This window comes from Coenobita brevimanus, chromosome 110, assembly GCF_032717465.1.
Source record: "Coenobita brevimanus isolate Jiangsu-jjx chromosome 110, ASM3271746v2, whole genome shotgun sequence".
Taxonomy (NCBI): Eukaryota; Metazoa; Arthropoda; class Malacostraca; order Decapoda; family Coenobitidae; genus Coenobita; species Coenobita brevimanus.
In genome coordinates, this window is record NC_137063.1 from 28,807,436 (window position 1) to 28,821,454 (window position 14,019).

At 43.3% G+C, this 14,019-nt stretch overlaps 1 protein-coding gene across 1 annotated transcript in view; it reads right to left on the reverse strand.

Moving 5' to 3' along the window:
* Positions 1-225: 225 nt before the first annotated feature.
* Positions 226-14,019, reverse strand: part of LOC145417525 (transient receptor potential cation channel subfamily A member 1 homolog) — a 35,416-nt gene continuing 21,622 nt past the window's right edge. Inside the window, exon 5 of the mRNA XM_080286234.1 lies at positions 226-2,430. Within this exon, the coding sequence (XP_080142360.1) occupies positions 226-2,430 (2,205 nt within the window). The remainder of the gene's footprint in view (positions 2,431-14,019) is intronic.

Here is a 14,019-nt window from a genome sequence, read left to right on the forward strand (position 1 = left end):
CTTTCAAAGAGAAAAATTTACTTAGTTCACCATCCACGCTCACTGCAGCCTTCGCACCATTGTACATACTCTTCACAGCATTCAACAACTTCCCATCTACTCCATATATTCTTAACACTTTCCACAATCCTTGTCTATCCACCCTGTCATATGCTCTCTCCAATAAAAATATCAAATTCTGCAATATGACAAGAAGCAACACAGCTTGAAATGTCAGCCCAGTTTTCAATGCACCTCAGTAGTTTCCATTTTGGTGCTCTGTTTTCCAGAGTGCGCAGTGAGCTCAGAGAGATTTGTAGATAGCATTTTCTCGATGTTTGTAAGTTTCTGGTGCAGTTCCTTAATTACATCCTTTTCTTGTGTATCCCCAGGAGCAACAGACTCTGGGTCTGTTTGGTTGGTTGTAACAATTTTAATAGCTTGTTGGAGTGTGTCGGAGGGAATGTAATGTTTTTTCCTATGCCATGCTCTTGATATCTTTCTGTTCACATACACACATTTTTTGGGACTAATGTGTGATAGCCTAAACAAAGCCTTGACCACAAATCGCGGAAACAGCTTGGAGTGTTGGACCATCCTGGCAGTCTTCTCAAAGGTGATTATGTACGTGGTTTGCCTGGAGAGCCGCTCAATCTTTCCCATGCTCTCCAAGCTAGAGATATCATCTACTGCCAGACCCACCAGGAGGTTAGTCATGAGGATGCATACCAGAAAAAGAAAGACAACGAGAATTAGATAGCTTATGTAGGCTGTTCTTGGATTCACCAGGTCTGAGTAATCCACCTCCCCAATCATCATCATCAGTGTCTTCACGAGGCTAGTCCCAAAGGTGGCAAACTCTTCTAAATTACCGAACAGAATATTGAAACTACTTGCAAAACCAACTAAGAGGCAAGCAAAAGCTATAATGAACTTGATGGTGGACTTGGCTATGCGTGTGAACATGAGCACATACAAACCTAAAATTGGGAGGCGACCACACAGCATCATGAACTCGACCCAGCCGAAAAACACAGATACAGCAGCAACCTGTTTTGTCATTGACAGTGGTATCAATGTAAGTCTATCTTCAGAACCTGCAGTTGCATTGAAGCTCATTTGTGCTGGCTCTAAGGTATTCAGGAAACTGTGAGAAAATACTACACATGCTGAAGTAATCAGTGAAATGGCCTTTGTCAGTGTTTCCCACTGATGGAGGTATTTCAGTGGGTTTGCACAGATGGTGACAATCTCAGGGCACAGAATTAAAAGATACATCAGAATATGTAAAACACGAAATATAGTCACGCTGAAAAAATCCTGTCGGATCACTGATGACTTTTGGTACACTGATAAAATGTATGCTGTATGCAACACAATGAAAAACAAATATGACAGGAGATTGGAATAGAAGAAATATTTTATCTTGCTCCACTTGAAGCAAAGACAGCTTTCAATAAGTGGATGTTTTAGGAGGTTCTCTGCCTGAGAGTTACAGAGGCAGCCAATAAGGAAACTCTGGGTCTCTTTTCCTCCAAGTGGAAATATCCCGGAGTAGTGAAAAGTGATGTGGAAATCCTGGTGGTAGCGAGACTCTGAGGAAAGACTGATATTGGCGTCAAACAACCTAGTGAGGAGGTGGGGTGCATTGGGCAGGAACTCCAGCAATAGGTTCACCCTGGACACACCAAACTCGTCCACTTGAGTCAGGTGGTCACCATTTTTTAGCAGGAGTTCACAGCAGGCTATGGAGCTGCTATTGACTGCGTAGTGGAAAGGCTCACGGTTCTTGCCGTCTCGTTTGAGGAGGAGCTCTGAGACTTTGCCAGTGTCCAGCAGGTGCTTAAGGCTTGCAGCACAGCCACTTTTGCAAGCTGCATGCACTGTCGATTGCCCGGTGGCTGTGAGAAGAAATGGGTCAGCTCCAAAAGTTAAAAGCAACTCCACACACCTAGAGAGCTTCAGGTATGCAGCTAGATATATAGGTGTCTCCCCTAGATTATTTTGCAAGTTCACATCCACTCCAGCCTCAAAGAAAGTCTGCATTATCTCCAGCACAGCATCCTCCTTCACTTGCTTTGGAGCGTTGGTGAGGGCAGCATGGAATACTGAGTAACCCTGAGAGGTACTTGAGTGAAGTAGATCCTGACATGCCTTTTCTTTGACCAAGCGGCATATAATGTCAGGGCACTGAGCGCGTGCAGCCAAGTGGAGCAGAGACCATCCCTCACTGTCTACTACAGTCAGGTCAGGATGGTAGTCAAGCATAATGAGAGCAGTCTCGGTGTTGCAAAGTCGAACTGCGCTCTGAAGGGGCGTGTCTTGAGCCGGGGTGTTGCTGTGTGTGTTTGGTGAAGCCCCGTATTTGAGGAGCTCTGCCACCCCGTCACGCCAACCCTCACTTACGGCTGTGTGCAGTGCTGTGTTGCCATGGCCGTCCAATGCATCAACCTGCCGGATCACACTATATTAGTATAATCATCATCATCATGTACCAATAAACTGCTAGAGTATATTAAAGCTCCATATGATGAAATAAAGTGGTAGAGTATAATAAAATGCCATACAGAAAAATTAACTGGTAGAGTATATTAACCTACTGGTGCCCATTGTCCCTTAAAACTGACGGACTGGGTGTTTTCAAAAGTTAATAAATGGGGTAACCCAGGGTACAGACCTATGAGCTTTGCCACTATGAGCCGAGAGGAGGAGGGTGGTATGCTAAGCACTACAGTATTTCAGAAATATTCCACACACAAGAATCTTTTTTTTTTTTTTTAAGACATGGAAGAAGGAACCAAAGCCCAGAAACCCATAAGATTTTTCACTCCAAGAAAAAAAGCAAAAATAAAATAACAGAGAGCCAAATTCAAGATCTATTCATTTCGAGATGCCTGGTCACACTGCATTTGAGGGACTGGAGGTCATAGGCAGTAGGAAATACAGACAGAGGAAGACAAGTTCAGAGTTGACCTATTGCATACATGAAGGACTGGGAGTAACGGTTAAATCGCGTTGAAAAGTTGGACAGGATAGGGATGAGAATTTATTGCTAGACGGGTGCTACACTCCCGCCGTACTGGTAGAGGGATGCAAGCAGACATTATAGAGGAGCAGTGACCATTGAAGTAGCGATAGAAAAGAGATAAAGATGCAACAGTGCAGCAAAGAAATAGAGGTTGAAGGTAACTAGTAAGAGGAGAGTTAATGAGACGAAAAGCCTTTGACTCCATCATGTTGAGAAGAACCGTAAGCGGGATGCCTCCTCACACATGAGAGTTGTACTCTAGACAGGGGCGAATAAAACCCGTGTATAAAGTCAACATCTGTGCATAGGTAAAGAAGGCACGGAGTCGGCTTAACACACCTAATCTCTTGGAAGTAGATTTTACAGGTGAAGTAATATGATCCTTTCAAGATAAATCTCGAGAGAATGAAACCTGAAACATATTTAATGATGCAGGATGGAGCTGGATATGGTTAAAAAAATAGAGGATACTCCTGCAGAAGATTTTCAGAAGTTGAAAAATGTAAGAAATGAGTTTCTGAAGCATTGAAAATAACGAGATTACTTTTACCCCAATCAGAGATATAAGCCAGGTCAGACATTAGGTGTGCCATAGCCTCATCCCTTGTTTATTGGAGTATTTGCTGAGACAGACTGTGGGAGGGGAAGAGAAAAGTGAAGAGTGGAATCATCAGCATATGAGGGGATAGGGTTAGATGAAAAGCTTAGAAAGGGTGGAGTCATCAGTGTATGAGGGGATAAGGTTAGATGTAGAGCTTAGAAGGTCATTGATGAAAAGACAGAAGAAAGTTGGTGATAGGACAGAACCCTGAGGAACACCCCTGTTGACAGCTCCAGGAGAAGAATCGTGGCCATCTAAAACAGCGGTTACAGAACGACCAGAAAGGAAGCTAGAGATGAAGGCACAGAGGGAGGGACAGAAACCATAAGAGGACAGTTTGGAAATTAAAGATGTATGCCAGACTCGATCGAAAGCCTTTGAGATGTCAAGTGCAACAGTGGCAAAGCTTTCACCAAAGTCCCGAAAGGAGAATGACCAGGAGTCTGAGAGGCAAGTGAGAAGATCGCCAGTGAAGCGTCCCTGGTGGAACCCATATTGACGATCAGAAAGAAGGTTGTGATGGGAAAGGTGCTTTAAAAATTTTTTGTTATGAACTGATTCAAAAATTTTGAAATACAGGATGTTAAAGCAGTTGGATGATAATTAGTGGGTTGGGAATGGTCACCCTTCTTTGGGACAGGCCGAATGAGAGCAAATTCCAGCAAGAAGGAAAGGTACAAATTGACTGAGAAAGGTGAAAAAGTTTGCCTAGGCAGGGTGTGAGCATTGCTGCACAGTTCTTGGGGACAAAGGGATGGACCCCATCAGGCCAGTATACCTTGTTAGTATTTAGGCCAGTGATGGCAGAAAATACATCAGATGAAAACATTTTAATGTCAGCCATGAGGAAGTCAGAGGGGGGATGTGATGGAGGAACAGCATCAGAATCATCTTAGGTGGAACTGGAGGAGAAAGTCTGAGTGAAGAGTTTGCTTTATCAGTAAAAGCAATAGCTACAGAACCATCAGAGTGGAAAAGAGAAGGGAAGGATGATGAGGTAAAATTGTTAGAAAGGTTTTTGACTAGATACTAGATGGAGTGGGAAGAATCTGAGTTGGAGAGATCAGAGTATTTAGTACGAATGAAATTATTTTTAGCAGACTGAAGAACAGACTTTGCACGTTTCTGGGCAGAAACATAAAAAACATGAAACTCAGGGGCGGGTTGGCTCCAGTACCTTTTGTAGGTCCTCTCCTTGTTGTGGACAGCATTAGAACAAGCGTGATTAAACCATTTTTTTTTTTTTTGCATTAGTCAGGATAAAAAAAAGAATGTATGCTTCCACGCCCAAGAAAATAGCCTCTGTAATGCACAGTGCACACTCAGATGGCTCTCAGCCATGGAAGCGATAATCATTTCCAAGGAAAATCAAAGAAGTAGTGCTTGAGGGCTTTCCAATCAGCAGCCCCAAAGTGCCACAGCTGCAGCTTTTTGGGAGGGTCCACAGGCCTCACAGGAGTGCTAGGACAGGTTAAGGTGATGAGGTTATGATCGAAGGAGCCAAACAGAGAGAAAAGATTTACAGCGTAAGCAGATGGATTAGTTGTTAAGCAGAGGTCAAGTATGTTGGAACTCTCTCCAAGGCAGTCAGGGATACAGGTAGGGTGCTATACAAGCTGCTCTAGGTCATTAAGGATAGGAAAGATGTAGGGTCGTTCACCAGGTGGATCAGTGAGAGGAGAGGAGACCCAAAGGTGGTGGTGAACATTGAAATCACCTAGAATGGAGATTTCAGAGATAGGAGAAATTGATATGATGTGTTCCATCTAAGATGTAAGATAGTAGAAGAATTTTTCATAGTAGAATTAAGGGAAAAGTAAACAGCACAGATATATTTAGTCAGAATGGCAGGATAGCCAAAACCAGAGAGTAGAGAAATCAGAAGATTCAAGTTCAGGAACACGAGAACAAGATATGTTGTTGTGTACATATTCACAACAGTCACCCTTGGCTCTACAATGAGTATAGGGAAAGTAGGAGGATACAGAGAAGGGTTTGCTATAAGTTGCCTCAGACAGCTGAGTCTCTATGAGGAAGAGAATGTGAGGTTTAGAGGAGAAGAGGTGGTGCTCAAGAAAGGGAAAGTCAGAGGTTAGGCCGCGAATGTTGCAGAAATGAAGAAGTGAAGCAGACAGTGGTGCCAGGCATCTCGCTTGGTCATTACCGGGAAAGGGGCGGATGGTGGGGCTTTTATGGTACCCTCCATTTGGGACTCTGAGGCTTGGTGTTGTGATGTAATTTTTAAATAAATTTTGGAATTTGGAAAGGAAGTGTAGTGTGTAATGTGTATGTAGTTTGGTGTTGACAGAGGAACTTGTATTGAAGAGCATGCTGGCCTACTCTCTGTGTTACTGAAATACTGAAAAAGTTCAGCAAAAGTGGATGGTCAGAAGCTAGTTCCAAGGGCTGATGAAATGGGAGCTCCAGCTCTCCCTGTCATCAGCTTTCCTTCCATCTTGGGAGTACTGCCCTGGTCGACTGCTGCTACAGTCTACTTCCTTTTATATTATTGAGGCTAATAACCAATTTTGTTCAACTAAGAGAAACCATGACGGTCAAAAGCTACAAAACAATAACTATCTAAAGTTACCCTTTCTTTGACGCTGGTATGCCCAGGTTGGAATGCTCAAAACTCTGTTGGAAGGCAGCTTTAAAATCAGCTCTATGTGAAGTATTTAAGTAAGCTTTATGGCTACCTGAAAGTCAGTGCATGATGACCACTAGCTTTATCACAGGGCTTCCCCAAGTTATCCTGCCAATCGTAGATAAGGCAAGTGAAGAAACGAAGTGGACAGAAAAGTGGGGTGAATGAATAGTTGATTAAAGTGAAGGAAAATGAAAATAGTTGAAGGCTGAAAGGGTGGGGGCAGTCACTATTGAGTATTTAAGGATTTTCCTAGAAAATTCAGAGTTCATCTAGTCGTTCTTTACTTCATTCCTCGTTTGCTTTGCAAGGCTGCAGGTGGTGCTGGCTGACTGTTTAAGCATGGTGTTCTTGTTCCCCCGTGGCTGGATCCTGATGACAGCTTCTTCCCTGGTGAGCTGGGCTGCTCATCTTCTGTGGCTTCCTACCCTTTCTTTTGGAGCTCTTGTCTGATTCTTGCCCACGTCCAAATGCGTTCCGTGTAGGAACAGTCGTCGATCATGGTGCACTCCACTGCACCTCCTGGCTCACTAGGTCTCTGGTGGTCTGAGGGATGCAGTTCGAGTCATTAAGTGGTTTGCTGAGGTGCAGCCTCAGTCGTGGAAATTCCAAAGACTTGCCGTCCTTCTTTATGACTTTCTTCTTGTTTTTCTTCTTGTAGTGAAGTTGTGAAAAGAGTCTCTAAGGGATGAAGGTGATGGTGGAAAGAATAGAAATGTGGAAGGGAAGAAGAACTGAATAAATTGAAGTGGTCAAGTATAGAATGATGAAAGAAAGTTTATGAATGAAAGGGTGGCGTTGGTACCCATTGCTGTTTTTATTATCTGGTTTATGTTCGTCTTCCTCCAAGTACTTGCTCTTTGTTTGTCTGTCAGCTCAAGCATTTGTGACGTCACAGGTGCTTGATCTGCATCAGGTGCTGGTGATGTCTTAAGGGAGAAGTAACTGCTGCTACTGCCTGGTTTGGGGCTGGTCTTGGGCCAGTGTTTGGTGGGTGACCTTGATGGAAGCACTGCAGCAGGATTTGGAACTGGATGTCCTCCCAGTGGTACCCTTGATGATGGGCTTCTTCCTCATAGGAGTGCACGAGGCATCCTCTGAGCTGTCTGTGTTGGTGTCAGAGTCGTAGGTAGCCTCTGGAATTTCGGCCGCCATGGTCTGCTTGGTGGTCATCTAGGCCTCCTTGGACAAAAGGCTGCAGTTAGCAGTTCAGTGGCATATCTGATACAGCATCTATCGTGAAGTTCCCCGGGGCTTGTCCTGTGGCTTGTGTCCTCATCTTCCTTATCTTGGATAGCGAGGGAATCATAAGCAGGACGTTGACTGTAGGTTGGCCATTAGTATCAAATTTCGGTAGCGTGGTGGCCAGGCTCGTTCTTTCGCCTACCACCAGGGCATGTGCTGTTTCCAGGCACATGACGATGACAGTCGGTGTGTCCTTTTAGTGGTGCAGCTGGCTGTTTCAGTAATGTCTCAGTTTCCGGCACTGGGTTGTAGTGTATGGTGATCCTTGTACAGCGCCTTCGTCTGATTCAGTGGCACTGTCAGCATCGATGGTGACGGTTGTCTTGCTGCTGCTGTTCCCGGTAAAGATTTATTATTGGCCACAGAACGTCCTTTCTTCTCTGGATTGGGTTTTGTGCTGGCATTCTTATGGATGAAATAATCATTGTCAATTTTTTTGATGTTGCTGTTGATGAAGGTACTTTCTACTTCGCAGCTGGCATGCGAGTGATAAACACAGCACTTTCTGAAGTTGAACCACTTCACCTTTCCTGTGATGTTCTTCATACAGATGTGCCATTCTCTGGCCATGGCGACTAGAGTTGGGCAAGAAACCGGCAAGCTGTGCTACCAGAAGCTCCCCTTGACGAGTCGTGGGCCAGAGAGCATTGAGAAGAGGATGTGGAGAATGGAGAAGTGAATGATGAGGGGAGTGAGTACAAGGATTTATTTCCATAGATGGAACTTGAAGAGCACGAAACATTAAGGGGAAATCTTTCATGTCAGCTGAAACCTTCTCGGTCATTCACAAGGCAGAACAATGAAATGTCAGGCGAGTCATGCTACTTAAAGTATCAACTGAAAGCTGGCTGACTGACTAACATGACATGATAGCAGTGACATCACTCGCATGACATGAAATGTCAGCGCCGACATGACATCTCAGAACTTGCATGGTGTCAGAAGTAAATCCTGACTAAGTAAATTTGTATGGTTTTGTTTATGTCTTCAGCTAGTATTTGCTTAGTTTGCCATAAAGTACCACAGGTTGTACAAGCTCTTAGAGTTGTTTTCCAGGCATAAACTGGCCAGTTGTCCGGTGATGGTTTGCATGAGGGATTGTGGGTAGGATTCTGGCTGAGCGAGGGAATGAAGGGGCCGGGTGTTGTGAAAGAAGCAGTGGGGAACCAGCACTGGCAGTGACTACAAGCTCTAACCATCCCTTTCCATCGGACACGGATGTACAGTATTGGAAAGAGGAATCCCTGTGACCTAACGCTACACTCCTGCCGGTTCATGTGTCTCCCTCCTACCCTGTTAACTCTCTCGTTCAGCTAGATTCCACATGTGTACAGAAACATCTGCAGACGTACACTCCCACCAGATAAGACCCTCCACTAATTTTGTGTTTAACTCTGCTTGTGTTATGTGTTTGTGTTGTGTTGTGTTGTGAGGTTGTACTGGGCACATATCCACGAAGGACAGTGAGTGTAATGTGCGAATTACGTGAACTTAATACTTAGGTTAAGTTAGGTTTAAGGCTTTAAGGATTTTGGTGAGGGTGTTATAATTTTACATAGTATATATACATATATATTGATTGTATAATAAATCTTAATTTTGCTCATTGTTTTGACGTACCCCGACACTGTGTTATTAACTTGATCATCTGGAGTCTTTTTATAACAACCTTGGAGTCAGGGTAATTTATTCACCTTCATTGTCTTACTCTGTGAAGGCATTATCGAAGCCAAACCCTGACACATGGCATCCTATCAGATGACATAATGACATAACATGACAACACTGAGATATGACAACACTGGCTTGGTGAGATATGACAACACTGACATGACATACAGTAGTATAGCACCACTGAATGACATGACAGAACTGACATGGTATGAAATAATTATGACAGCACTGACATGAGATGACGTAATAGCACTGACATGATGTGGCATACCAGCACTGACATGACATGACAGCACTATGACATGAGATGACCACTGACATAACAGTCTGACATTACTAATATGACATGACAGCAAGGCTCTTTATTTCTGGGTCACGGTACGTTACAACCTAGGCTAAGGTTGCTTAGAACCAGCTATAGGCTATTAGCCAGCCTCAGCCTCCTGTGGGTGCTTCCTGCATGTCTCAGCGAGATACACGCTGGATCCACCCGACTTACGACCGTGTGTTGCTTTGAGAACGTTTATATAGCCAAGGCCTGGAATTTATCTGGTCCAGCACCAGATTCTTATGCAGTCAAATAAATAAATAAATAAATAAAATAGAGATGCAGTTTCTTCCTGTATACTGAGAGAAAACATGGAACTGCATACCCATCTCTGCGGTATGTATGCCAACTGTTCTAAAATCCATGTGCTCACAATCCCCTATTTATGATCATTTCTATTTCTGGGAAGGGTAGTCTGACCCCCTCAAGAATCACTGGGGAGTCACATTCCTTAAATATCGCATTGAGGATGAGAGTTTATTGCACAACATGTACCAAGATATCAAAGTCATATCTGGTCTCCTTTCACTATTTCTGAGAGTCACATTATCGTGATCATGAAATAGGATACAAGAACCTACACTGGCAGACGAAAAATGATGTATTCCAAACAGTTTCGGCGACAGCTGTCGGCCTCTTCAGTGGATCGACAGACCAAGACTGGTACATACAAATACTGAGAAGCTGTCGCCAAAACTGTTTGGAAATACATCTTTTTTTCGTCTCCCAGCATGGGTTTTTGAATCCTATTTCTGAGAAAATTTAATCTGGTGAAGGGGGCTGGTCTCCTAAAAAATCATGGTTGGAAACTGTATACTGTATAGTGGAAGACCTTTGGAGTAACCCGACGAAGTCATCTGGGAAGTTTTGTTAAAAGCTTTCTCCCATTTCTGATAGTTTTTATTTTGGGGAGGAGGCTGCCCTCCAAGAATCATGGGGGGGGGCGGGGAAGGGTGAGAATCACGCTCCTCAAGTATTGCAATATGGATGAGAATCCATTGTACATCTCGTACTTAGATATCAAAGCCATATCTGCCCTCTTATCCCAACTTCTGAGAATTATCAATTTGGTGAGGGGGGCTGACCCCCCTAAAAATAATGATGGAAAACTTTATAAGAACAGAAGACATAATTAAGGAACCAGACGAACTGATCTGAGAAGGTTCGTTTATATCCACGTGCTCACTTACCCCTGTTGTCTGATCGTTTTGATTTATTATTATTATTATTTTTTTTTGGGGGGGGTTCTGACCCTCATGAGTCATTAGAGTGGGTCACGCTCCCTAAATATATATCGCAATACGTATAAGTGTTCATTGTGCCACATGTACTAAGATATCAAAGCCATATATGCCCTCCTTTCACTACTTCTGAGAATTTTTTTTATATGGTAATGGAGGATGACCCCCTTAGAAACCGTGGTTGCAGAACTGTATATAGTGGAAAATCTTCCCAGTAACCAGTCGAACTCACCTGGGAAGTTTCCTTCAAATCTATCTAACAGCTGAGGAGTTGTTAAAGCGCGCACGCACGCACGCACGCGCACACACACACACACACACACACACACACACACACACACACACACACACACACACACACACACACACACACACACACACACACACACACACACACAGCCTGAGTCCAGCCAACGGTATGGGGTGCGTTACCGAAAATGATACCATCCTGCTTCACAGGATAAATAAATAAATAAATAAATAAATAAATAAAGATTCTAGCCTGGGTAAGGTGCCATGTACAGAAATAAACTGGCAGAGTGCAACAGTACCGCAATATGTCACGATCTGTTACAAAATACCAACTTTTTTCGTAATACCGGGACTGTGAACTGGGGGGAAATTGAAAGATCAACTTAACAGCTTACCATGGAACATTATTTGGTAGTATTTTTACAGTTTATTGTGAAATTAACTAAAAAAAAAAAAAAAAAGGACATTGAAAAGGAAATATATGAAAAGGATTTATGATTATGAATGCAAACTGTACAGAAATAAACTGGTCGAGTGTATTAGAGTGACGTATACAGAAATAAACTGGCAGAGTGTATGATACTTATACAGAAACATATTGGAAGAGTGTATTAAAGTGGCCTACACAGAATAATGCTGGTAGAGTGTATTAAAGTGGCCTACACAGAATGATGCTGGTAGAGTGTATTAAAGTGGCCTACACAGAATAATGCTGGTAAAGTGTATTAAAGTGGCATACACAGAATGATGCTGGTAGAGTGTATTAAAGTGGCCTACACAGAATGATGCTGGTAAAGTGTATTAAAGTGGCCTACACAGAATGATGCTGGTAGAGTGTATTAAAGTGGCCTACACAGAATGATGCTGGTAGAGTGTATTAAAGTGGCCTACACAGAATGATGCTGGTAAAGTGTATTAAAGTGGCCTACACAGAATGATGCTGGTAGAGTGTATTAAAGTGGCCTACACAGAATGATGCTGGTAGAGTGTATTAAAGTGGCATACACAGAATGATGCTGGTAGAGTGTATTAAAGACGCATACACAGAATGATGCTGGTAGAGTGTATTAAAGACGCATACACAGAATGATGCTGGTAGAGTGTATTAAAGTGGCCTACACAGAATGATGCTGGTAGAGTGTATTAAAGTGGCATACACAGAATGATGCTGGTAAAGTGTATTAAAGTGGCCTACAGAGGAAGATATTGATAGATAATAAATACACAGAAATAAAGTGGGACCCAGTGTACCTGTGCAGTAATAAACTGGTATGAGACAGGAGGGAGGGAGCCTGCAGAGCCCACGAGAATACATCCCTTGGTTTTCCCACCATCATTCCCCTATCAACTTCGTGTCCATACTCTCTCTCTCTCTCTCTCTCTCTCTCTCTCTCTCTCTCTCTCTCTCTCTCTCTAAGCCCTTCACTACGAAATGTCTTCACTAAGGTATACCATAAAGACGTCATCGTACTGAAGTGTCAATGGTGACCGTGTTCAACCCCTTCACTCCACGGCCTCCCTCAGTTTTTTTTTTTTATGCAAAGAAGAAGGAAACAAAGGCCAGTAGCCCCCCAACCGTTCCTTCCAAGAAAAAAAAAAAATACATAAGAGCCAAATTCAAGATCCGTTCATTTCGAGATGCCTGGGCACACTGCGTTTGAAAGACTGGAGATCATAGGAAGTAGGAAATACAGAAAGAGGGAGACAGTTCCAGAGTTGACGTATTGCATAAATGAAGGACTGGGAGTTACGATTAACTCTTGCATTAAAGTGTTCGACAGAAAAGGAATGAGAGTTTGTTGTTAGACGGCTGCAACGCGCCCATTGCAGAGGTGGAGGGATGCAAGCAGACAGTTCAGAGGAGCAGTGACCACTAAAGTAGCGATAGAGAAGAGATAATGATGCAACACTGCGGCGAAGAGACAGAGGTTGAAGGGAGCCAGTAAGAGGAGGAGAGTTAATGAGACGAAAAGCCTTTGACTTTACCCTATTGAGAAGAGCTGTATGTAGGGAGCCTCCCCACACATAAGAGTTGCACTCTACATAGGGGCGAATATCATCTGTCCGGCCATAGCAAAAAAAAAAAAAAATGGTGTCATGGTACTGGAAGGGTTGGCGTGTGCCAAGCTGATCAGCCTCTCAAACCCATCAGAAATACGTCTCGGTCAGCCTCTCCTTCTCCTAACAACTTCTCTCCATATTCCCTTGGTGAAGAGAGAAAGAGAGGGAGAGAGAAAGACAGACAGACAGAGACAGACAGACAGACACAGACAGACAGACAGACAGACACAGACAGAGACAGAGAGAGACTCCTAACCTCAAGGGACATGCAGTCGACAGCAGAAGTTCGTCCCTCTCAGCGTGCGTGACATGAGGCTGTTGATCTGGGAACACTGTATGAGATACAGTTGACAGATATGGTTTAAATGGCTAATATTAAAGAAATGTTTTCGGAGACAAGAACAGCAGGTGGGATAATAACGTTATTGTGAAATGTATGACATTGGTGTATGTAGATCACACTCATGTGCAACACAAGACACACGATGGATTATTTGGACTAGATTGATGTTGCCAGCAAGTTTTATGAGAAACATTATAGAACGTTTGCAGTCCTAAAAGTGAGGTTGCAAGAAAACATTAATTACGATGTCAGTTATACGCTAAACATAGAAACTGACAGTGCGTGTTTCTGGAGTATACGGTTTTGTTTTGCAAGTTATATAAATCACTTCCCTTCCTGACCGATCTCCCCACCCGTCTCTCTTCTTCCCTGTCACGCTCTGCCACCCTCCACGTTTTATCTCTCATGCTTCGTATGTCTGTAGATGGAGTGTGGAAAGTAATCAGTAGAAAAGTATTACTTGAGCTTTTTCTCCTCTATCGGTATGAGGTGTTACCCATGACTTGAATATAAATGTTAGTAATATGCATAAATCGTCACTGTGGTGGCTGGGAGACATTACTCGTCACCATTTATACTATACTTATATAATCATCGTCCATACAGTGCTCCAAATACACTCC